General features: G+C 39.0%; 1 protein-coding gene across 1 annotated transcript in view; it reads right to left on the bottom strand.

Annotated features, from left to right (window-relative positions):
* Positions 1-26832, bottom strand: part of ITGA8 (integrin subunit alpha 8) — a 119671-nt gene that overhangs the window by 74316 nt on the left and 18523 nt on the right. Inside the window, exons 7-13 of the mRNA XM_063324757.1 lie at positions 25786-25911; positions 24638-24682; positions 21602-21645; positions 20456-20512; positions 20217-20269; positions 14584-14789; positions 12215-12406 (exon numbers count right to left, since the gene is read on the bottom strand). Of these exons, the coding sequence (XP_063180827.1) occupies positions 12215-12406; positions 14584-14789; positions 20217-20269; positions 20456-20512; positions 21602-21645; positions 24638-24682; positions 25786-25911 (723 nt within the window). The remainder of the gene's footprint in view (positions 1-12214; positions 12407-14583; positions 14790-20216; positions 20270-20455; positions 20513-21601; positions 21646-24637; positions 24683-25785; positions 25912-26832) is intronic.

Below are 26832 nucleotides of genomic sequence, written 5' to 3'. Positions count from 1 at the left end.
GTGTTCCTTCCTGACAATCCTTCCCATCCTGCTTTGTGTTTTAAGCAATTTGTTCATTAATTTAAGCATTACATCTCTGTGTACATAAATACAATGCACAGGTGAGAGGATGGCTGATTTCATAGTTCCTAATGTTTTCAGCATTGTAGCAGCATGTGCTAAAGTTTACAACAGTCATCCATCTAAACCCATCTTTTCCCCATCAGTCACTATTTGGAACAGATGGAGTCAACACCACAAGCACTACACCGGGTCTTGGTTACACCTCTGTTACCAGACATTGGCCGGGGTTGGGAATTTACGGGCCCAAATATTTCCTCTTTTTGCCTTGAGTCCTCACACAGGGCTCTCTGGAAAGACCCAGGCTGGCTTGCTGGACCGCTCAGGCCTGTTGGAGAAAAGCTGGAGCCATGCAGTGAAGAAAAAGGACCAGCTTTCCTGCTGCCTCTGCCTGGAGCACAGTTCAAGAAAAGGAAAGAGCTTTGTTCCATTTTCATCCCCCTGAGTGTCTATCCAGGCACCCCTTTCACTCCACTGTTGTTATCATACGATTTGATTTACACCTGCCCAATTCGGTAGACTAATTCTTACAACAGACCTTGCAGTGGTACAGACTGGCAACCTAAATTGATCTAAATGAGTTAATTAAACCAGTACTCAGGGTTGTAAATAAACCCTTACTTGCTGCTTCCATAGTTTGAGTACTGGTTTGCTTAAGAAGCCCTGAAGTCATTGAGCATGATGCAAATACAAGGCTTTGATGCTAATTAGTTGGGTGGGTTTGGGCCAGCTCTGGCAGCATGTTTTCCAGCACTCTGTCTGCCTTTCAGATGGTCAGGATTTCACAATTTTAAACAAGTACTCCACATGGGCAACATGTCCTACAATGAATTCCACTGAATAATGTCCTAATAGGAGCAGGCATGGACAGTTTATGGGTCTGATCCTCTTTTTGTACAATATTTACATTTTTCTACCTCAATTGGCCTTAGAGAAATATGCTTCAGGGTCAGGAACCCTTTAAATAGCAGAAGAAAATGAGTGTTGTTTCTATCTCCTTTTTGGGACATTCATGAGTCCTTTTCATTAGCAGCTCTTATAGACAACTTGTGCACAGTACCAAAACATGAAGATATTTTCCTTTTAAATAAACAACTGATTAAGACATAGCCATCACCATAAGGGCTACACAACGCACGTGGCAGAACATTCCCTGGCAGCTCCCTGATAGCAGCACCCATGATAACCCAAAAGGATTTAATATTCTGTTGGGTTTTTGAGTTTTGTGTTTGGGGGTTTTGTATTTGTTTGTTTTGTTTAGTTTTGTTGTTTGTTTTTTAAAGGAAAAAGAAACATTATGTTATCAACAGAAAGTGAAAGACAAGGAAGGGCTTTCTCTTCTTTTGTTCCCAGCTGGATGCTCTTCATGAATTCTGCAACAAACTTAACTTAGGATATGTACTGTTTCACACTAAATAACTCAAAAGGTTTCAGTACAGGCCTATGTTATAGCAGACACAAAACAGGTAGATATCCAAGACCTAACCAGATCCGGGTCTTACGATGATTTCATGATCTGGTCTTTCATTAAAAATAAAGTACGCCAACCCTTCATGGGCACAAGTAAAAACTTGAACACACAACTTGAGTAAAATTTAACCTGTTTGAATCTGAAGGTAAAAAGAATGAGTTTGTCAGACACAGCCTCACTAGTAGCAGTGAACTCTTCATTTCAGTATCAACAGCTGTGAGGACTTAGGTCCCCACTATCTCAGCATCCCCACTTTAATATTAAAAGAGATTTTGTACATCTGCTTCTTTGGGACAGAGCCAAGCTTATTTGAAGACAGAGGCTAATGGGTCTAGACAAGCAATGATAGGCCCCATCCGCCAAAAGACCGGTTTTCCATGAGCAGTCTTTCTGCATTGCCACCTCAGCCAGCTTTGGAGACACAGCAAAAAAGATAGGACATTCAATCATGGCACCATCACAAAGGCCCTATTTGAATATACTCTAAGGGCAGCCAGGACTGTGTTCATTCTGCTCTCGTTTGGAAGCTCTTACTTTTTCCCCAACATGTCCTTTATTCCCTGGTCTAAGCCATGCTTATTCTTGACCCAAAGAGCTTAAAAGAGTGAAACTACTCAGTTGGAAAAGTAGACTTAAGAATGAATATGCAAACAATAAAACATACTTATACCCAGCAGTGACATCTGTGATCTAATATAAGGACCAAGTCATATATTCAAGCAGAGTATTCACTGAAAGATCCATTGGGGATTTTCCTGTGCTTCTACTTGTTCTGTGACAGAGCAGTAGTTTTATTCTTCTTTCTTTCATTGCTTTGTGGAGTGCAACTCCTATACCCAGCATTGGAAAAAAACATTTTTGACATTGCTACGAATCCATGAGATTTGAATACACATAAAATCAGAGCCCTTTTATAAGCAGAAGTTTTGAATTTGTTGTGTGTTCTGTAGAAGAAAAGTTATTAATCATTTCTATGAAAAAATGCATGAGATGTCTAAATTATCTGAAGGTTGGCAACTTTCCCCTCCTAAAAATAGAGAGAAGTTGTCTTTATTCATTGCTTAATGCTACACACACAATGTCACTGATGCAAAGGTCACTAGCTGAAAAATAAGGGTTTAACAAGCAATTTGGAATTACATAGCAAAAAAAGCCAGCTTAACTACTCACAACCCTTCCAAACAGAGCCTGAAGAAAAGTGTATGAAAACCTTTGCTCCTTTGCATTTGTGAGGGTTTTTTTTCAAGCCCAGATTAAAATGTGTATAAAAAAAAGAGAGAGAAGTAACAAAATCACAAAATCTCCACTCCTACTTTTCTCATATATTTCATGTTTTCAGGAGGATGAGGGAACTCAGAGATTTAGGTAAATGACCACTTTGCCTATGTCATCTCATTGAGAAGATCTTTTATCAGCTGCTATCCTTCAGAGAAGCAGAGATGGGTAAGGAGGGGCTGGTGGCAGCAGCCGTGCACTTCTGCCTCATTGCTGTTGTGGAACAAATGAGCTGCGGGGTCACAACCACACTGCAAAAACTCAGAAAACAAGCACGGGGTGACTCCAAAAGAATTTTCAACTTGCATTTCAACAGAGCTTGAGGGTTGTATGCACTAAAATCCCAACTGGTGGAGTTCACAGAACTTAATCCTGAAACAAGTGTCTTTGGCATGTACTTAACTGAAGTCAAGGGGCACAGTGCAGAGCTAAACAATCCTAATGCTTATTTCTAATTTTACTTTCCTCTGAAGGGAAGGCTTGCAAGATGCTGTCTGGTGAACAAAATCCATTTTCTGAGATAAAATTATCATAAAAAGGAAAGAGTATTCACAGATGGCACTGAAAGGCACACTGGATTTTGTAAACTGGTCTGTTTACCTGCACCTTCTGCCATGTGGCTGTGCCAGATCTGAAATGTGCCATGTGATAAAGGGCAGAAACTTGCCATGACGCTGACCAAGCCTTCAACCAGCTGGAGGAAAAAGGAAGATCAACGAAGTCCTACCTCCAGTCTCAACAAGATACATTCATTTATTAACTTCAGCAAATTCTTTGATCCCCCGGTATTTTTAAAGGACATTTCCATGCCCTGTGAGAGATGCAGCCCCAGGGAGTCTGAGCAGGGAGGAACATGCGGTGTGCTCAGCACCCCACACTTGGTTGGAGTCTTTCCAGCAATCCCAAGAGAAATTGCCAAGGCGTGGTATCTCATTTCGCTTTGTGGGGGACAGTGGCCAAGAACAACAGCCAATGAAGGACTACATAATTGGCACACACTTCACTTGTGAGAAACCCCAAAACGAAACAATAGATAGCTGAGTCACCTCCCCACTGCAGCTCTACCAGGATACAGGCACGAAAGCATTGACTTTATGGACTCAGAATGATTTGCTGACAGCTGTAAGCATCGCTTTGTGTAGTCTGTCAGTTTAATTGCATAGTATAAATAGGAACTGGAAAACAATTAGAATCCTATCTGAGTACAGGTGCTAATGGAAATTTCATAAAAGAGAGTGGGTAAACTGCATAATGGAAACTCTTCTAAAAAATCTTTGTGAGCCTTTTTGGGTTTTATTTCCCTCAGTGGATCAGGTGCCAAAAAGGCCCATGATCAGAATTCTATTTTTTTTCTAGGATTTCAGAGAGCGCTACGTTCCCAAATCTCAGTAGGAAAGGTCCAGAATAAAATTCCCTTTAAATGGCCATTACTTCAGGCTTGGCCATAATAAAGGACACGGGATCGTCCAGTTTAGCCAACTTTAGTCAAGAATTTTAGTTAAATACAACCACCACCCAAAAGAGAGTCACTTTCTTTCAACCCTACCATTCTCAACTGCCTTGATCCTTCTCTGTTTTTCAACCATTGCAGTAGCAGGTCTGTTACGGATAACACCTAAGGCTAATTCATTTCAATGCTCCCCTTTTGTCTGAATCAGTCCCTTTCATAGTACAATGTTATTATTCAGTTCATTGTACTACAAACAAATCCAAAAGAGGGCAGTTAATGTTCTATCACTTCAGTAAATCCCTATTTACTGGGATTAATTACTTTATTCTTATTAGGCACAGTATTGTGATTTCATTGAATATCTCAAAGAATTTCAGAAAAGTATACCTGTAAATTATGCAGATAATAATTTGCAATAAAATTAACATATCTGTAGGAGATTCTTGGCTTGACACTACATTTTTGATTGATTATTCATGTGAAAACATAATTAGCTGGTAGAAACACTTCAGCTTTTCTGCATTAGCTGGCAGATCCCACGGCCTTGTTCTGGCTCCCACGCTCAGCAGTCCTCTCTTACCAGAGCAGATGCAGCTTCTCATTGATTTAATTTGTTTGTCTTCCACAAATCTCCTGGACCAACTTTATAATTTAATCATCACTAGATTACGATTTGTGATATTGTTGGCACAATGCCTATTGTTCTCAAAAAGGTTATGAATGCTAGAGTCCTGCCTCTCAGAAAGAAACTTGAGGGTTTTCTTCCTGCTGTTTGAGTTAATGTACTTAGCAGATGGAGCTGTTAAATACTCTTATTTTAATAAGATTAGACTGGATTACTGAAGTTATGAGGAAATTTTGTCTGATTGTTTCCTTCTTAAAATGTTTCTAGAGTCATTTGTTTATATTAACTATATGCTATTCTTAAGATGATAATTGAGTACAAAATAACAAGGCGTGAAGATGCCTTTACACATTTCCCTGTGCTGACAAAGGCTTGACTAAAAAGAATAACCAAAAGAACAGGCCAACAGCTGTGTTTGTATAAAAGCGGGATACCTTGAAGATGAAGCTTTAGTGGCACTGACTCCAGGGTGACTTACACAAGTGTCTAAGCAGGCAGGGAGCAGAAACAATAGTGTGTAATTTATTTGAGCAATTAACTAATTAAGCAATCAACAGTCTTTGAACAGTGAATTCATCTACAGCACTGCTCTGAATCCACCCACACTGTTAAAAGAAACTGGTTAAATCACCCTGGTTCGCAAACGTATTTGAAGAAACCACAGTCTGCTGGAGGATATGCCACAAGAAGAAGGCAAGCTTAATGAGTTGAGTAAGTTATTCATTATAAACTATTTGCTCAGCTACAATCAGCCATCAAGTGACTGAACATATGCTGAAATGTGAGGGTGGAGACCTCACAGCTTCCAAATGCCGGAGCCCTGCACAGATAGATGAACCAGCTGGAAGCGAGGCACCGTCACCTAGATAATCACAGACTCCAAGCACTCAGTAGGGACCAGCTTTGAATGGGTGCCCAGAAGCCAAAAGAAACAAATTTCCTTCCCATTAAACAGATTTATGGATTTCTTTTGTTCCTATAAAACTGGACTATGTTAATAGAAAAAGACAAATAAAATTATAAATAAAATAAACTACAATTCAAAATACATGCCTAAGCTGAGGCTTCGTTCTCTGCTCCAGGCCTTGATGACACAAATAAAGCTCAGGGTGGAGCAAAGGGGCCCTAAAAGCACCAGATTTACTGGTGAGTGGAGTGGAAGCTGTGTTGAAAGTTATCATTATGTTGCTCAGATATTCCAGCATAGAAGACAGCCGGGAAGGTTGTGCTGAGGCAGGGATTTCAGAATATCTTGGGTAAACCTTGAGAAGCTGCTATTACAAAAACCCATGGCTACATAAACTGTGTTAGGGGCCTCGCCTGTATGGTCTCAGATACAGCATGGGGCTGCTTTGCCATGTCCTAACCTTGTCACTGAAAAGCACATCACAGAATCTCACACAAAATTCCTTCCAACTGCCACTGTATTTGCATTTAAACTGATGAAAAAAGCCCATCTTTTACACATTTTCACTCCATTCACTGCTCCCGACCCCTTTATTTCTTTAATTATCTTTTTTTTTTTTAACATGACTGTCAATCCAGAATAACGACATTAAGTCAGTATTTACTACAGCAGCGTAAGTGAGATTGGGTCCTCTCCTCTGAATAGGATCTTAGAGCATGAGTTGTCAGAAAACTGTGAACTGGACCGTCTGCTGAAAGATGTTACAACTATGCCAGTGTTAGTAAATTAGTGCCAGAGAACGTGCCTGTTTGCTGTACCTGCACTGTCTGTGGTGGTATCATTAGAATGGCCTTAGAACAGTTGGCCCATACCAATTACTAGTCTCCAAAAGAGACCACGCAGCAACACTGTTTTGGCAAGAAAATGAGTTTGATACTATGGACAAGGACTGTTCAGTGACAGTTCAAAACCAAAGAACAGCATATTTATAGTGTAGATGTAGTTTAAGAGGATTAATTGGTCTTTTCCTTCAAATACTATGTACATATTGTGTACTAGAGAGATACTGAGTATCTCAGGTAAGTATGGGACAAAGCTTGTCCGTATCATGCTTGGAAGACTGGGAAAGCTGCATGTTCTTTGTTGACCTGAATAGTCACATCAAAAAGCACAGAGCTAGCTTCGTACATTTAATCTACCTGACTGACATGCTTAATCTGCCTTCCTCTTACTGCTTCCCTCTCACTAGCCTTATCCAACTGTAAAGTTTGGTCAGGTTCTGCCTAACTCTTACATGACTAGAGAGAAAGGAGCATCCCTCCATTCATTACCACCTTCACCACTGTTTGGCACTGCAATTCTTCTGCTAGTTGTGGAACAGTGCTCTGTTTGGGGCTGAAAGTGATTGAACGCCACTGCAGCGAGAGGGCAGCTGCATGCCTTTAGAGTGACACAGATGTTAGGATGATCAGCACAGTTTTCTGCCTCTGCTGCTTCCCAGGGTTGAAAGTTTCCCACTACCTCCAAGCCTGCAAAGCAGAGACTACCATATTATCACCCCTGTCTATGTTGATAAAGGAATAGTTCTGGGCATATAACACCTGGAGTGTCTGCAAGTATGACACAACTTACAGAAGTCCTTCCCTGGAAAGCCGTGGAGATGTAAACCAAGCATTGTGTTTAATAATAAAAACTAAATCTTCTCTGTTGAAAGATTAGAAAAATCCCTGTATTCTCACAATGCAGAGAGTAGAAGTCTTACTGTTACAGTGGTTACATTTATGCCAGGGCAGCTGAAGACAGATGGTAATTACTCTGACAGGACTGCTAATGAGAAGGAAAGCAGCCCTATCTGTATGCTGACCCTACTAGAGAGAGTTTCATTTTTAGGTACGATGCTGCCTAGGTGGCCATTCAGCTGTCTGTATCCTGTGCTTTGTGTACTGAGCGGCTACACAAGTGAAATAAATATTAAATCAGGGCATGAGCTTGAGCACTGTGTTAGTACTGTCCAGATTTTTATATTGTTAGCACAGACTCTGGTCTGATTTTAGTGTGTGCAAGTTAGTACTCTCACAGATAGTGGCCAGGAATGGTTTGGGGAATAGCCTGGGCCAAGGACCTTTCCCAAAAGGCAGTTTCCATATGGCCATCCTATTTCAGTGGGCAGGAGGGTTTCATCTGGTGATGGTGAGTTGTGCTGTGCCATGTAGCCTCAAGGCTAGCCCACAGTTCCTGGCTCACTTTATTTTCTTGCACAAACATAATCACTGATACCAACGAAAAAGACTTGGGATTATTGTTTTGTGAAGTACCAATTCCGATTTTCTTCTCAGTTGGGAAGATACAGCTTTTTTTAAAATGTCAGATAAGTTCAGAACCCAGGCCAATGGTAAAATCTTTATTAGAAGCAATGCTTTAGCCAGACATAAGTCATGCTTTACATGCTGCTCTTTACATAAAAATGTATGAAGAAGAGGCAGAAGTGATGGCAAACTGAACGATCATCTGGTACAGTGGGACTGGTGTGCCATTTGCCTCTGCATGGGGAATAATTAAGTAAATTAGGGTTCCTTCCACAGGATTGCTAAAACATGTGGCTGAGGGAGGGAATATGACAGAGGTCTGTAAAATAAGAGTGGACTAAAGAAGAATTGTTTACCGTCTGTTCAGTACAAGAACTAGGGCACAGCCAAAGAAACTGTCCAGTGGAACATGTAAGACTTGAGTGGGATGCAGTGCAAAGAATTACTTCTTCACAAAACATGCAGTTAGGCCGCGGGGCCCCTTGCCACAGGTTGCTCCGGGTGCCAAAAGTTCACATGAGTTCTACAACTGATTGGTCAAATTCATGGAACAAAAGTCTGTCAAGGGCTACTAAATTTTAAGATGCCATCTCTGACTATGGGACACCTTGCTGCTCCAGTTGGTTACAGCTGGGTGAATATTCTGGGAAATATCACAACAACTGTACAATTTCCTTGATATCTGTTGTTGGCCACTGCTGGAGACAGGCTATGGTGCTAGACAGATCTTTCATCTGTATCAGTATGGCTGTATTATGTTCTTCCCTTCCTGCTCTGTTACTCCACCATTAAACCTATCTGTGGTCAGTTTTCTCCAATACTAATTATGCAACTGGGGTCCTGAGGGACACGAGGGTCTTCCTCTGCCTTTCCTAGATAAGACCAGGAAGCAGGAGGTGGTCTCTCTCCCTTTGCAGGCCAAGAGTTTCAGCAAGAGGAGGAAGGGGAAAGCTGGTGGATTTGAACAGCACTGAGTGTTAGGTAGCCTTTGTCTGCTCCCTATTTGCTTCTCTGTTCCTGAGCTTATACGGGCATTTGGATGAAGAGAGAAAGATATCACTCCCTGTACCAAATGGGTGTTCTTTCCCAGAAAGCTAATAGGTAGATCTCAGCCTGAACTGAACTTCCAACCAAGAGAGGATTTAACCTTTGTCCAATAGGAGAAAAGTCTCACTGTGATTCAACCTCACTTTTTAGGAACTGTATTCCCCCAACTTGTAACTCGGTCTCTAAGAGCACTGATTCCTGAGCTCAATGCAGTGAGCCCAGGATGAAGTTCAGTGGTCTGTGATAAGAAGCCAGACAGGCAGGTGGTCTCTTCTGGCCTCCAGGTCTGTGACCTGCTCCAAGAACATTAATACATGGTCTGATTTAAAGAAGAAGGTCTGAAATTCTAAAAGCTCTGAAAATGCTACACAGTGCCTTAAAAACGAAATGGCAGAGTAACTCCATCTCTCAGCTCTCATTTCCAAGCAGGGATATGCCTGCCTTATGAACAATGTTAGGCACAAGGGCTTGAGTAAATCACACAAGCACAGCTATAGTTATATAAGTCCTCACAAACTAGTGTCAGTCCTGAACTTCTTGCAAGCATGATCCCTTTTTGGGCTCATTTTTCTTCACACAACACTTGAACTCTAGCCATGGTAGAGCTAATTGCCTGGAGACTCTCACCTTAGACTATGACAATACGTGTTTCTACCTGCAGCTGGACATTACAGCTGGATCTCATTTCCCAGTGTGTGGGAACTGAACTTCTGAGTGTGGTAAGTCAACACAATTTGGTTTTATTACTTTTTTCTTTTTATAAAATGGTTGATTTTATAATATACACATTAAGAAGTTTAATGAAAATTTTTTAGATTTTTTCCTAATCTTTCACGACCCTCTTTGCATCACAGTTACAACCAGTAGTTTGGGAAGCACTGAATTAAAGGCTAGTTTCCTAGACCTTCTATAGTCAGCAAATACTCTGCCTCTCAGCTGACATCTAAAATAAAACTTCCTTCCTATTCCTTCCAAGTTCAGTCCCTTGTTTCCTCCTCGTACAAGGGCTGCCCTTCAGCGTTTCCGTCAGGAGGTGAACAAGAAAAGCTCTTTGACACAAGAAGGATTACTTACTTCATTGCCTAGTGTGTTTGGCATGGACTTGCACTTCCCCATATTATTTCCTTTCTTTTTTTTTCCTTTTTTCCCATAGGAAGGCATTCTATTTTTGTGCTAATGCTGTGCCATGATTGTGCTATTTTTACAACTCTGTTTTGTTGCTTCAAGCCTTTGTGAATTAAGGAAGGGGTGGCTGACTGACAGTAAGGTTTTCTTCTGTCATTTTCTGACAGATTCCCACTGGTACTCTGGACCGCTCATACAGGTATCCAACTGCATTACAGTATATGCAGGTTTTGTTTTTTTCCTAAAATAAGTAATTAATGTAATAAACCGAAACCATCTAACACATAGTAAGCTGATATCACCATGTGAAATTCTGCAAGTAGGATGTGTAGCGGAGCCAACGATGACAAGTAGAATAACTCCAAGAAAGCTCACAATTGAATTAATATAGCAGTTCCTCAGTACACATTTAGAAAGATTGAGACTCATCATCCAAACTTTTCACAAATTAGCCTAAATATGCTCCACATAAAGTATGCTAATACACTACTTTACTTAGACTTCTACTCTTCTTTCTTCTCCATCTGACTCAAAGAAGACCTGAAAGAATCTCTCCCTTCCCTCTCGTTATCTTTTCAATCTTAGAAATGTCAGGAATGCAATATCCTGTTTTCTTTGGTTTTGCTGGGGGGGCCTTGTGGGTGCTTTAGGAAATGTTAAAATGCTAAAGCTTTAATAAAGAGCTCCGTTGTCCAAAAGAACCTCATTAGTCATGGACAATGAAAGACTATTAATAGCAACATCAACAATATGCAAACAAAAAGACAGAACAGTGTTTAAAAGCCCTTTCTTTTTTTCAAATGCTAAAGATCCTCTCACTGCTATTACTCTGCAGTCAGCTTTTCTGTTTGTAAAACCCTAATTTCTACTGTAAACACCCCTTCCCAGAAAGTCTCTTCCACTTTTGAAAAAAGATACCTCTTTCAAGGTTTTTACAATCCATCACAAAAAGGTAAAAGCATACTATTTTTGTCCCTTTGAAAATCACCTTTTGAAAAAACACAACTTTTAAGAACACTAGCCTTGAAATAACCCAGGCTAACTCAAGTGATTTCAGAGTCAGTTAGGGAAGTAAATACTATTAGCATTTTACTGTGGACGAACCACAGAAATAACAAAATACGACGTTTTACTGCAAACCCTTGCTTGTGAGGCTTGTGAATTGTGATGAAAAGAAATAGAACAGATTTGCTTCTAAAGGAGAGAGAGAGAGTACATACAAGCACATTTAAAATAGGTCCAACATTCAGACTTCTTATGATGCTATGAACATACCTCTTAAAAAAACAAATACCTCCCCAGTGAAATTCAACTAATGTTACAAAGTTGATAAATTTGAATGCATGTCAGGTACACTAGAAAGGAAGAATCAAAGCTAACCTAAAAAGGAAAAGTCCATACAGTAGAATGAAAACATGGAAAGGATGGAAAGGCCCAAATGAAAGATCTACCTTTAAGCAATGTCTTTGCATTCTTGGCTTTTTTGTAATGCGATCAAAGCCATTAAGAATTTATATATAGCTCAGTGTCTCTTCGGACAGCAAAAAAAGAACTAAGCAACACAACCAAGTCAATTCATTCTTCTACAACACAACATGTTTTCAATTAAGAAAGAATGCCAGGATAAAGGAGACCTTACAAGTTCAATAAGCTGAGAGCATTCGATTTTTGGAAGTGGGGGAAAGGGTTAAATCTTTTTATTGTAAACTTCACATGTTTTATGTTAATGTAACTCTTTAAGCTCTTTCTTGCCTTTCTGATCGTGTCTTTTGACAGGAAAGGGAGTATTTGTTTTGTCTGATTTTAACTCTCAGGAAAGCAAGCTAGAACTATCCAAAAATGTCTATACTTTATTCTGACCTCTGCCTTCCAAAAGGAGCAATTTAGGCATGATGCATTTTCCAGACAATGGAAGTATGAAATTCTCTTTCTAATGGAAAAATCTTACCTGGGTAATCATTCTTGTCTACATCTGAGTCTCCTCTTAGAGTGAAGCCAAATCCCGAAGGCATAGACTGTGAGGCCCAGGCTCCATTGAGAACCTGGGAAGGGTTAGTATTTAACCCATTACTGTATCCATTGTAAATAAGCACTTTCCCTCTTCTGTCTTCTCCTGCAAATGGTGCACCAATAGCAATGTCTGTAGTGCCATAAAAGAATAAAAAGAATGGGCACAAGTGAAATAAAGCAAAAATTAAGTTCCTGCAGGAAAACACACATAAATGGCTTCTGCTACATACATGCAAGAACTTCAACGTTCTGTACTTCTGTATGGATGCCACTTTTAAGGCAAATATGCAAAGATGTTTGTAGTGTCCTTTCTGTGTCAAACTTTCATGACAAAAACTTGTAAAATCATCCTATGAAGGGGTAATTGCATTATACTGAATAGCCAGTCCACACTGCATGGCCCTACCATACTTGCAGGGCATTTCATAAGCTTTAATAAAGCAAGATCTAATGAATGCCTGCTTCTACTTCCATATTTTTAAACAGACACAAATTTTCCTTGATTTTCTCTTTCACCTAACTAATAAGGAACAGCTGTTAGATAAAATTAATTTTCTTTTTCCAGATAAAATATTCAACATAGACAAATAAACCCACCCCCCTCAAACATCCAAGTGCTTTAGTATGCAAAAGAGAACAATGGAATATAATGTTTTCATCTATACCAAACCAACATTTTATTGAGAAATGAGAATAGTACTGAGTCAGGAATTTAACAGGAGGCCTTGGGCATCCTGCAATTAAGCACTGCAATCCTTAAAAAATGAGGTGCCATATCCACGAAACAGAACTCACAATGCTCTTCTCAGTTCCTACACATGGAACTCGGAGAGAATCATGTGTCTAGATTGAGATTCCACAGCCACACTAGTTGAGTTAGCCAACAGGAAACACTAGAGGAGGGTATGTACCTACAGCTCTCCTTTTTAAGTTCTCATCTAGGAGCTGATGCTGGACTCCACTACTAAACTTGACTTCAGCACCTTCACTGTAAAGGCAGGAGTGCATGAAAGCCACATGACTGGCATCTTCAGTTATGAAGCAGAAGACTTTGGCTCTAGATTCTTCTTAGCTTTCTCTACACAGTGAGACAGAGAAGGAGGCATATCATCTCCTCCCTTTCTCCCAGAATGCAGGAGAGCAGCGATACCAACCTTCCCTGCCCAGAGAAGCTGAGGGCATCTGCTATTGCTCACATTTAGAAAACAGGAGATCTCCACCATGGGGTCCAGCTGGGCTGGACTCCTGGGTAGGATTCCAAGAGAACCCAGTGAAGGTATTCTCAGCAGTCACAATCCAGTGGCTTCTTCCCACAAGATGAGATTCAGATTTTGTGCACCTTGAACCCCAATACAGACTATGCTCCCGACATTACTTATCCCTTGCACAGGAGACGCGTTGGCAACATTGCCCTAGAGTCTAGTGGCTACAGCACCGTGAAAAACAGCCCTCAAGTTAAGAAGGAGTTAAATCCATTGATTTTTCCTTAGTGGCCAAACTATTTTTAAGGCTACTGTGCAAAATACCTCCCCCAGGAAAAACTCCTTGGGGTTTTAGATGCAGAGATGCCTGCTTTGCAGATCCCTAACATCCTAGAAATAAGAAGTAAGGAAATGCATACAGGGAAAACCAGGGTGTTACTGACCATGTCTAGGAGGCTAACTCTAGGAGCTCAAGGCATCCAGGCTATCTCAGATAATTAAGCAAGTTAGTTAACTTGGACTGTTTTCTTGAATTTAGGCTCACAGATAACTTCCATAATCATTTTGTTGTGTGCGTGTGCTATAGGCATTTGAAAAAGGTCCTGTTATGCACCTGTTTCTTTTAGTGCCTAAGTACCAATTCAAGTCCGATTCCAAAATAGGTTGTCTGTACTTGTCTGGTTCTTTCATTGTGGGCAAAATGCTCCATTTGATGAACCTCATTCTATTATCAAATTCATCCAAGCATTTGAGGAGAGAAGGAGAACTCTGCTTGTAAACAAATGCAACATCTTAGCTAAGTATTTAAATGAAATTAAAGTCATAAACCAACAGATAATATTTTCTTTTAAATGAATATGCTAATATTTAGTAAAAAATAGCACTGTAGTCAATATGACTGCCCCTCCTATAAGTAAGTTTTTCTTGATTTGTCCCTCAATATCAGTTTCGTTAGGATGAGTGTAAATTCTCATGACTTTCAAAGGCAGTTACACGTTAAAAAGCCTTTTTCAGCCACTGCACAGAAACATCATATTGACTGCTTAGCCGTTTTTAATTTCAATGTTATACAGAGATATATATTAGTACATTACATATAATTTACCATTATATCCGTCTTGATTGAGATCTCCAAGATGTGTGATTGCACTGCCAAATCTACCGAATACTTCAGTGCCTGTCAGAATTTGTGCATCTCGGAAGAGGAAAGCACTTTCTTGCAGGTATAGATAAACTTGCCCAACTTCTTTAGGCTTGCTCTCAAATTCTCGTTCCATAAAGAGAGGAGCACCAACTAAGATATCATCTAAACTGGAACAATCAAACAAAACCCAGCGTCAGTGAGAGATTGAGTGTCATCAACACAGGTCATGCATTTGTTAAACAGGAAGCTGATAATTATCATAGAGTCATGGACTAATTGAGGTAAGAAGGCATTTCTGGAGTTCTAGTCCAAACACTTGGTCAAAGCATGGTCAACTAGGGAAGGCTGCTCAGGGCAATGCCCACTCCAGTTTTGAATATCTCCATGGATGGAGACTCCACAACCTCTCTGGGCAACTGCTTATACACTGTTTGGTCACCCTCACAGCAAAAACATTTCTTCCTGTGTTTAAATGGAATTTCTTGCACTTCAATTTATGCCTGTGATAGACACTGAAAAGCTATACTTTGCAGTTAATGATCCAGAAGTCAGGAATTTAACTCAGAGGGGATTCATGTGACTAGAACATATTCTGCTAACAGTGCTAGTGAGAGACAAATTTTAGTATAAAATCTAGCTTTTAAAAATTATACAGCAGTAAGTGTGCAACAGAACAAAACCTGCCACTTTCCAGCAGATTTTGAAAGTAATATACATGAAACATGGGTAGAGCACCAATTAATAGAGAAGGCCTCATCACTAATTCAAATGGAAACTGCGATACAAACTGGTGTTGAATATTAAGTACACGAGTAGTTGCAGTGCTCATGCAATTTTCTGTATTAAGTATTGAAGAGAAAGGACATCATAAAATCACAAAAATATGAGGCTCAGAGGGAAAAGTCCTTCTGCTCATTTTGCTACTCCAAGAAGAATCAGTAAAAGACAGACTAATTGAAGGATATTTTACATGTTGTTGTTCTAAATTAAGGTGTTTCAAACCATGTTAACATTTATTTAGCAGGAAAAATGACCATCTACTGGACAGTAAAGAATAAAATCAAGCAAGATTGATAGACACATACAAGTAGAAATATTCTTAATAGATTATTCTGAGATATGAAAGGATAGCATCAGGTTAATTTCTGAAGGTTGCCCAAGCCCATACAAACAAATAGGACAATTCCCATTATACTCAAAGGACACTGGTCATCCACTTTAAGAAACTCTGTTACTGCAAATAACTAGTGCTACTTGGTCCCAGAATTTTTAATTTGGAAAATTATTTTCTGATTCTAACAAGAAACTTTGTTCAAAGTTTGTAAAACTTGAAGAAAACTTTCTACTCTCAATTCATCATATTACCAATAGTGATGTTTTCACACAGGCTTTATCCATTAGTAAACCAATTAGCAAAATTTCACTACACTGTTTTTCCCAATCCTGATGGAAAAAAACCACGTATGATTTAGCAGTAGCTCAGCTACTACTTTACCATAGACATAGACTGGTTCTAAGATATATATCATAAATTTAGTACAGAATATCTCATCTAGAAGCCTTTTAATCACATTGTAGAACTTACATGTTCTATAAATTGTGACAAAGTACTTCTAGAAATATTATTTTTCTATTAAGTTACATAGTGTGTTTCCATAAAGGAAACTGTAATTCAAAATGCCAGGTCACTTTGGTACAGTAGTTCTAGTCTTTATATGTCAGATTTTACCCCATGGCATGAGTAACTAAAAAAGGAAGGAAGCAAATGCTGACTTGACATCAAAGGTGGGATTTTCCTTTCACACTAAACATCAAAAGTTCTCCTCTACTAATGGAAGATGTTCATGGTTGGGACAGAATGTCAGCTGAAACAGTTGCCATGGAACAATAGCAACAACAAAAACAGATCATAAATGCTCTTTTTTTTTACAAGTTATTTTATGTATGCCATGTACACAGTAGCACTATCATCAATTATTATTTTATTCTATTGCAGTCCAGATATTCTCAGTAAGATTCAGACCCCATGGTGTTATGTGCTGTATAAACTATTAAGTAAAAGATACGCTTGGCTCCAATGAATATTTTGCAAATGAAGGATTGTAAGACTAAGGGAAGATTTTATTAGAAGTGGTAGGGAACCAAAAGATTCAGAGCCAGGAAGCTCCTAATATATTGATATAAAATAAGTAGATACCTAGATACCTTTGAAACTGTGGTCCATAGAGCAATATCTAGAGTGCCTTAAATGGTGAAAGGAGAGAGGCAGACTACCTATCATCCGCAGTGGCCTAAAATTCTCTAAGCAGAAGCCTAACCTAGAATACAAGATTCACCAGGTCAGACAGAAAGGAAGCAGACAGGAGCTGGAGTCTGTTATGCAGGGATGACAGCATCTCAGCTGGATGTGCAAAGCGCTGGGTTACTTTTCTAGGAAAATGTCTACTCTGTTAAAATAAATGATGACGATTGTATAAAATGCATGAATAGTCCAGGGAGCAGTGACCAGAACCCAGAAGCTATGATGGCTGATCTTCCAATGTGTTGAGGGAAAGGTGGGAGGAAAGCAGTCATCTAAATTAGACTGACCAAATTCTAAACTGGTTATGGGCAGCAGAGCTACTTGGAACACCTGCAGCACTTGGTTTACCTTCCCTCCAGGTCTTGGCATGTCCCACCCACGTCAAAACCTTCCTTTCCTCACCCTCTTGATTTCCCCCTTTCTCTGTCAGTGCTGAGCTCTGTAGGTCAAGGTAAGCTGTTTCAGCAAGTCCTCTGCAAGAAGGGATGCTCCCTTAGGCAATTCTACGGGTTTGTGTTTGTTAATTTGGGGTTTTTTTTGCACTGTCACAGCAGTGTATTGTAGCCAGAGAGTAAGGATTCTTCAGCTACCCAGCTCTCTCTGATCCTCATTTATTTATTCCTGTTTTCTCGCTAAGTAGGCAATTGCTGCTTACCATGCTTTATAGTCCGTTTTACCTTCCAGCTCCTACAGTTTAAGTACTTAGACATCAGGCAGTCAAGGAGGATCACTTGTTGGGTTATAAGTACCTATGTGATTAGAATTAGGCATTTTTGTTGGTGAAGGAGGATATTTCAATTGGCTTTTAAATTGTAGGAGTCTATATTTACAAAATTGGAGTTCTGAGACAAATTCAGGTTGATGTGATTCCTTTTAAAAGGCCATAAGAGCAAAGCAAAAGCCGCTGGACAGTAATATTAAACCATAACGTGCAGTTCCATTCGCAGTGGTATTTTGAACTGTTTCATAAGGTTTATTTCATTACTGCACTAAGATGTTGCAGTTAATATAAATTATATATTTGTTTTTGTTCCAGCACAGAAAGGTAACCAGCCAGTATTGCTTCCCTTCCGATAAAAAAAATCTTTAAAAATCACACGCTGACCACCTGCTGAGACTGTATGCACTTTCTTTGTATCCTGCCAAGTAATAAAAAGCAGGAGTATGGGAAATGTCAAGAGGTCAAAGTATAACTATGGGGAGCTTTGATATAGGCCAAATAAAAGACCAGTAAACAGTTTATGCCACTATTTTTATTGGACCGTTTCAGTCTAAATGGAAAGTGTTCTCTTTTTCCCTCTTTACTAGGAATGTAGTCTGTAAGTTGATGGCAAATCTTGATTTGTTAAGTTTCATTGTGGATTTCTCATTATTAGCAGTGGGCAACTAAACAGTGGTTAAAACAATATCCTCCATTTCCCTGTTCTGCCTACAATCCCGATGGGGTGCAGATAAAACTGCAAGAGCCACTCTGGAACACCTGCAGAACTGCTGGAGAAAAAGGTCTACAGAGCTTTCTTCCCAGGATGAGACTAATCTTTAAGCCATGTCTTCAGTCTTATTACAGCAAAGCATGATTGCTATTAATCTTTTCAGCATATAACTTAATCAGGATTCTCATACTGATAAGGCCATCACTACCTCCTTTATCCTTAGCTGCACAAAAATCCCAAGTGAATTTGAAGTTGCCATCTCCCTTTTGCTTTTTCTCCCCCTCCCACCCTCTGTTTTACTCTCCCTTTCAGATAAATATTTCTATCGACTATATGTGCAAACCAGCAAAGATAGACTACATATCTAATCAGACATGTTTATCAAGTGGAGCTTTTTGTGTTTTGTTTTCTGAGGGATGTTTGGATCTCAGAGAGAGTCGTTAGATTTCTTTTAAGATACAGACTGGGAGACCACACAGGCCTTAATAGCAGTTTGATTATATTATTGACATAAACTGTGGTCTTAGAGGAACACACAAAATATGAGACCTATCAAGTAACCCTATGGTTCACAGGAAATAACCTGCACGGGAAATAGTTTGGTTCAGTGAGAAGTTAAATAGCAAGTTCCCTGAAAGTCTAATGAGTGTCTATTGTAACTCAGATTAATGTTTCTCCACCGTTTCACATTAGTAATGCATTATGGTAGGACTAAATTAAACCTGACTCTGTATATCATAAAAATAGGAATTTTCAAAAGTGATAGTACTATGACAAAATTTAACCTCAGAAACTTGGAAAGATTTGAGTACCATGAGTACCAATGTTGAAATGGCTTCTTTTTTCTTTCTTGGTTTGTTTTTTTTTTTTTTAAATTTATGTTTTTATTTTGGAACTGCAATAACATTTTATCACCTCGTTACTTTTCTCTTTTCTTTAAAGCGTCACCAGTGACTTCTAGGAAGCAATGATTTAGCCCAGAAAAATTATTTAATGCACTATGTTTAAGCACCTAATACGAAATAATCACAAGAAAAGAGTATGAAGTAGACACATCTGAGATATTTTGAAATAGGGAAGAGTATGCCACTGCTCTAAATATAATCCTGGCTCACCTTTGTGCAGACTTCCAAGACTCTCAGCTTCGGGGATCTTTATCTCCTTGCTAGAAAGCTAGTATCAATATTCACTTACTAAAGTCCTGATCTTCCAAAACATTTAATTAGACCTTGCATGAGTTCACAGTTAGCAAGTGTTTTGTTCAACAGGGTCTGAAATCCCCAAGTGTCTTAGGCATGACCCTGGGAGCTGAGCAGTGTCCTCCCTCAGACAAGCACAATGCCTATCATAACAACTACGAGCCCGAGACACTTGGTCCTCTGGATGATGAAAATGGATGGCCAACCAGCAGCTGCTGGAATAGGGAGCTGATGATATTGGAAAGCTTTCAAAATTGAGAAATGAAGCTATGGATGGTCCACATGTGAGAAGACAGCTGCTTTTGAGAATGGGAGAATGAACTTTTGACTTTCACCTATCTCTTCCCAGCAGTAGCTAGCACTGTTTATTCACTGTTCTTCTACCTGGGTCTGTTTCCTAAGACTTTGGACATTCCCGCTTTGCCACACTGCTTTGAATAAATACTCAGGAAGATAAACTCACCCAAACTAGGCCTGCAAATACTTGTTCCACTGTGATTGCACAAAGATAAGCCTATGTCAACAATTAAAATCAGAAAAACAGAGAAGCCAAGAGAAGCATTTTGAGGTATGAAGCACCTGAAAACCTGTGTTTATTAATAAATATCAGGCTTTGCTTCTATGAATGTTCAGTGGAGCTGAATATATTTGGTAACCTACCCATCATTGTTAACATCAGATACTGCAACAGTGTACCCAAAATAAGACGCCATCTGCAAATAAAAAACAACAGATAGGCCTTCATATCAGATATCCATTTAAAAAAAATTGTATTGATAATCCTCTTTGTTTCTATGGTCATTAATTCTAAAAAGTATTTTATATATTCTTGAAACGATGTTAATGAAACTATATTCTCTAGAGATACAATATTTCATCACATAGTTGCTTGACATTACCTGTTCACCAGTGAAATTCTGGATAAAGGTCAAGTCTGAAGAATTAATAATTGAGACCTGGTAACAGAAAAATATGGAAATTTTCAAGCACACATGGAGATGTTAAAGTGTAACATCACTGCAAACCAACTTGACACACTGAAGGATAGTCCAAGTGGCCAAGAAAAAACAGTTCTTTCATTTCACCACAGTTTTCCTGTATGATCTTGAACAAATGACTAAGATTATATGTCTCAGGTTCCTCCATGAATAAATGGGGAAATGACTTTTCCTTCCTTATGGGACACTGTGAAGAGCAGCAAATCACAGTCTTATCAGCTAATCAGTGACTACATCAGTACACATGAAAACATGAACTTAACACATTAAGAAATATATACATACATACATACACATATAAACACACATACACACCTTTCCTCTGCAAAATGGTATTAATAAGTTCCAGAGGCACAAGGATTTTTGGCTGGACGGGGCTTTGAGCAACCTGGTCTAGTGGGAGATGTCCCTGCCCATGGCAGGGGGGTTGGAACTAGATGATCTTTAAGGTCTCTTCCAACCTAAACCATTCTATGATTCTATGAAAACTAGAGAATGTGTCTGTGGCTGGGATCTCTCACAATCAGGCTAGTTCTGAAACTTTTTTTTCCCTATGACATAAAAGATGTATCCACACACGTGTATTGTTTTCTCCCTTCACTTCTAACTGCATATCATGACTTTTTGCATCTGGTATTCAGTGTATATACTTAAGAGCACTGAAAATAAACACTGTGTATGAATAATCTGAACTTGGACTTCTCTCCACTGTGGACACAGCATTGCATATGAAATATGCTAACCTATGGGCAAGCTTAGGTCTGATAACACTCAGCGGGTATAGGGATACTAGTCATACACAAAGCATGCTTCTAATGGGCTACTGAAAACAAACTTCAGAAAGGACTAATTGCTTAATATTCAAAGCCCAAACCAGCAAGGCATTTCAACACAGCCAGGTAAGCCTGAGGGTGAAGGTCAGTGGCAGTTTTCTCTGATTCAAAAGTTTAGGATCAGAGACAGAGAATATAATGTAGACTTCAATCTTCCAAACAGTCTAACTGCATTCTCACTATAAAAAGGCTAAAATGTGCGTCCAATACATACATAGCCAAAGTTCTGTGCTCCCCTTGGGACTCCAGCAACCAACTCTGAAAAGATAAATGATCAACAGTGAACTGGTTATGCTATCTGAGTGGTGCATGCAACATACACCCCATGCCGCTTAAATTCTTCTTTGACATACAAATAACCCTTAGGATTTTGGTTTGTTATCTGTAGCAGAAACACCTGCAATTCACTTCAAGACATTAATTCATAAGATTTTAACATTCATTCAGTGCATCTTGTTGCACAAAATATTATATCTTAACTGCTGAACACATCCAGAGATCTCTTTCTGCCTAGCATTACTTAGTACTGCACAGTATAATAAAGCTCTTAGTACGAGTCAGCTTGTAACTTTACAGCTGTGGATTGATGGAACCAGAATTAGTTGTAGCATCACACAGTAGAGTACAGAAGCTAAACACAGCTGTCCTTACAAACACCCTTTTTCTTTCTGGCTGCACAACCGTTTGTCTCATCTGCTACTTGGCTTGGTGTCATGAAAGCGTTTGACAAGTTCTGCACAGGCTAACTAAAATCATTACAAGGAAATTTTTTGTGACTGGCATTGGGGGAATTCATTGAACAAGAACATGAAATATCGGACCTAGCTGCCTTCTGGGATGTAATTCTGCTCAGTGGTAAATTCTTAACAACTAGTGGAAAAAATGGGGAAGAAAAAGGAAGAGCAAAATCACAGCCTGCAGTCTTACTGTCTAAACCTTTCCTCATTAGGATATCCACATCAGAAGACAGCAACAAGAACTTCAGATATCAGAGCACCTTGAACACCCACTTGTATTGACCTAGCAGTCCTCTGCTCCTCTCTGGGTTTATATAATCCTCTGTGGTTGGAAGTAGTAATGAAGGACTGAAGAGGACACAGGATGATTCCCAGGTCAGCCAACAATGCAATTCTTTGTGCCAACCATTCATGTTACTTAGTGATTCAAGAACCATCCATTATAAAAATGTGAATATGCATTAAAAAAAATCAAATATATATACGTACGTGGCTGCAGCCTTCCATTACCACACATCTTTTTCCCACATTATAGCATTCAGCTCAAAATTATTATTATTATTTTTAACCCATAGTGGCACAGGACAGGAAACTCTATAGGAATTAAGCAGCAGCAGTTCTGAGAAGCTGGGCTCATTTGTACTATGTCTCTATTGGCTTTGTGAGCGTGGACCATGAAGCTGTTCACCCCCTCAAGAAAGCTACCCCTTAAGGAATACCTTCTGTCAGACTGTCAGCCTTACACAAGAAACATAACTCTTAAGGTATGAAACGCCAGAGATCACGGGTATTTTCAACTAACTATATGTTTTGAAATCCTGTACAATTTCAGAACACTTGAAAATAGCTAAATCATGGACAAATTTCTATTTATGACTAATTATTTTTAATGTACTCTACCAGACCGCAGTGACAGGAGCTTTTCCTCTACACTAGATTCATCTTACAGAGACCTGGAAAAACTAGTGTTCAATTTCTAACGCATCCACAAAACTTACTGTACAACTTGAAAATCAAGCAATGTTCAGCTTGTTTTCAGTTCTCCTGCCACAGTACTTTGTGCTATGAGTTCAGTACATCAATTAAGTGAGGTTTAAGTCAAAGCCTCAGTGGTGTTCCAGGAACTACTCCTGCTAAACCTAGACCCTGCAGGATGGATTGCTCTGACTTTGTCCTTAGAGAATTACAGAACTGTGTCACTGGAGCTGCCACCTTCCAGGGCAGTTTTCCCTGGCCATGTGAAACTAATAAATATCCTTTGTCACCTTTTGCCAGAGGGAACAACTTGAACCTCAGTGTCTGAGCTGAATTCTAAATTATGCAATGACATTCTGCACATTTGAAAAAATATTTATCCTATAACTTTGGTCAAAACCTGTTCCTCAGTGCATGTTGCTCTACTTTATCAAATCACTAATGTAGAGTCCTAGAAGATGGTGTTTTACAGATCATGAAACATTTCAGGTGAAGGTTTCACACTGATCACGTTTTTAAGCAATGCTATTAAGTCTGTGAGATGTCTGGTTCTTTGTGGATGACAGTTGCCATCTAAATGCAAATTATTCTAAATATGTCCTGTATCAAACTTGATCCAAGAACCTTTACAAAGTCTCAGGCATGATTCTATATTCAGACATTTATATTCACGTGCATTCAGCTTCTCCTAATTCAAGGGACTAATTGAACACCCCATCTTCCTGTAGAATGTTTTCTCTGCCTCTAAGCCCAGGTTTTATAAAAAGGAATTCAATTCTTCTGTCTCCTGCTGTTAAATATAAGGCTTGGGGTAGGAGCAAGAGCACAGAGAACTTGTTATTACTGCATATGCCTGTGTAAGAAAATATAATGTATGAAAAGGGTCAGCTAATTAACTGCCCCAAGCACCCCATCCTTAAAGGACATGAACTGGAACTAGGGAAATTTTTACAGAGCCAAGAGCTGCTTTCTCCAACAAGACCTAGCATGCTGCTGTAGGCACATGTCTTTGTCCAGAAGCAGCTGAATGTTATCTCCTAGCCTGGGCTGTGATGTTTATGTGGCAGTCAGAAGTGTGCTTTCAGCATACACGGACATTTCCAAGCCACACTGCATTCTGGCCCGCCAGATGCTGAGGTCCAGCAGCCCCTACGCAGGTGAGTAACTTGCGTATGGCCCAAAAGACTCTACAGGACTGCACTGTTGGCTCCACTTGTTAGTAGTGGTCACCAAACTGGCTAAATTAAGTGAGCCTGGATGGCTCCACCTACCATGCTGTGACAGCACTAACTGCTGAGCAGACGCATGGGCACAATACCATAACAACAGATTCAGACTTCTGGGTCACTTAAATTCTGCTCTGTTATGCTATACCTTCTAAGGAAACATTTGCCTCTGAGAATGCTGGGTACAGACAGCTTAAGTCTCACCAGTGTTTCAATTGTATAAAAGGTACCTTCCTGCCTAGAGACCCAATGAATGAGGAACTTAATAGGTGCATGGCCGTATGGTTTCCATTCAAGTATATAGCTTCTTACCTTGTTCAGAATCCCCAGTAAATTCCCCAGCAGCCACTGAGTATCCTGTTTAAAGATAAATTAAAAGCAAAACACTTGATAAACTATTTCTTTCAAAAAATATGCAAGGACAATCAGATTTGTCTGTTCACCTGATCATCAGAATGCAAATTTTCTAACATTAGTATAGTAAAACTGTGGAAAAAAGGAAAATTTTACCACGTTATTATGACTAATTTAACTATAGGTCTGAATGTATAATAAATCTATGCCTTTTCTCCAAAAATTACCTTCTAAATCATTAATACTTAATAATTAATCTGAAAAAACAGCAGGTACTACAGTGGTTTGCCCTAATAGCTATTGACACAATTTAAGTCTTCATTACTGTACCATAATGTGCGAGTATCCTGCTCTAGCTCTATACAGAAGACAGATTTCCAAAGATGCAGTTAAGTATCTCCTGTAGCTTTAGTAAACCTGTGAGATAATTGCTATTGACAGAGTAAAGACCTTTGGATTGTATCAGGGACAGTAATTTCAAATCTATGGGCATCTTTGCCTTCAAATTCCACTGTAACTTTTCTATAATTATGGGAAGAAAAACCGATCTTATATGCAGAACCATGAATATGCAAATTCTTAAAGATCAGTACTAATAAAAGGTACATAAAGAGCCTTTTCCATATTTATTACATAGTATAATCAAATTGACTTTTGCTATTGCTTACTTCAATTGTATCTTTTAAATATCAGTGAGAATAAATTGGGTATTTGTGCAGTACTGTACAAAATACTGTAGAACTGATTATTCTTTTATCTATTAAAATTGAAATAGTCTTTAATTATTTTAAACTCAGTCCATCATCTTGGAGTGAAAAAAGATATAAAAGGGAAAATTTTGTATTTCTGCTTAACTATTTAAGATCAAATAATAACCCCAATGTGCCATTTAAGATCTCAACCTTCAAACCCTGCTGCTTTGCATAATTTTAAGAATTTTCATAATCTCATTGAAGTAACTAGCAAACTAGTGATTTGAGGTTGTGCTTAATGCAAAAAATGTTTAAATCCTCTCACAATTTGGATGTTAGTAATTCAGGACTTGTTTTCACATTTGTATAAGACCCATACTCTTTGAACATATTGCTAACTGACACAGAGCTTACCCATGTAATTGTCGTCATACGAAGGTGGGGCCACTCCTGTTTGCTTTTCTCGTGCCAGTTTCCTCAAAATATCCTTGAAGGAGTAATTTGCAATGATATCCGCAATACTTGCAGTGATTACTTGACCTGGATTCAAACAACTTCATAAATGAAAGCGATGTAAAGGAGACACAGTTTCTACAAAATAGGGCTAACAAAAAATCAGAACAGAGCTGAAGGGATAATATAACACAGATGCAAAGAGTAGACGACTTCTCTCAATCAGACCCTGAAAGTCTCAAGAGTACATCTAAATCAATAAAGCACGGCATTGAGGCTCTGTTGAACCACCACAAAAACACCTCCAATCCCATTTCAAGGTGCTGATTCAAACTAAAGTCAAGCATTTTCGGGCTCAGCTACCTTTTGACACTGTAGAGTACAAATTTAGTAGACCAATGGAAGCGATATCTGAATGGAGAATTTGAAGCTATGAATTCCCTACCACCATAATCAACTAGATCTTCCTCCTTTAATAGCAATACAAAAACACACATCGATGACAACCGGCAAGTTGGTTGGCAGTCTGGGAATTAGCTACTTCATACATGTCAAAACAGGTTAAAGCGAAAATACCCTTTTAACCCTTTGCCAAAACCACCTCAAGTTTTATCTATATGAGAAACTACCTCTGGGAAACTATAGTGATGCCACAAATGAACTAACAATATATGCAAATAGCAATAGAAGGTTATGTTCAGAAACCAATAGTGACAAACATTTGCTATACAAATATTAGCTATTTTTACAATTGCGGTATTTCTAGGGAAAAAGTCAGCTTATTAATTAAATGACAAATGTGCTAAAATGCCAACATAAAAATAGTTATTTCTACCTGTTTTGCTTCCTATACAACCCACATCCTGAATTTTCCCTGACTTATTTTTATGCTCAGTTGCTTGTTAAGCAATTCTTCTGATTTGTATTTGTTGAAAATAAGACCAGAGACTGGTTACCTTAAACTGAGAAAACAATGGAAATCTAGAAGAACATTTTCAAAAATATTTT

Source organism: Chroicocephalus ridibundus, chromosome 2, assembly GCF_963924245.1.
Source record: "Chroicocephalus ridibundus chromosome 2, bChrRid1.1, whole genome shotgun sequence".
Taxonomy (NCBI): domain Eukaryota; kingdom Metazoa; phylum Chordata; class Aves; order Charadriiformes; family Laridae; genus Chroicocephalus; species Chroicocephalus ridibundus.
Note: the sequence above shows the minus strand (reverse complement) of the source record. Positions and strands in the feature narration are given on the sequence as shown.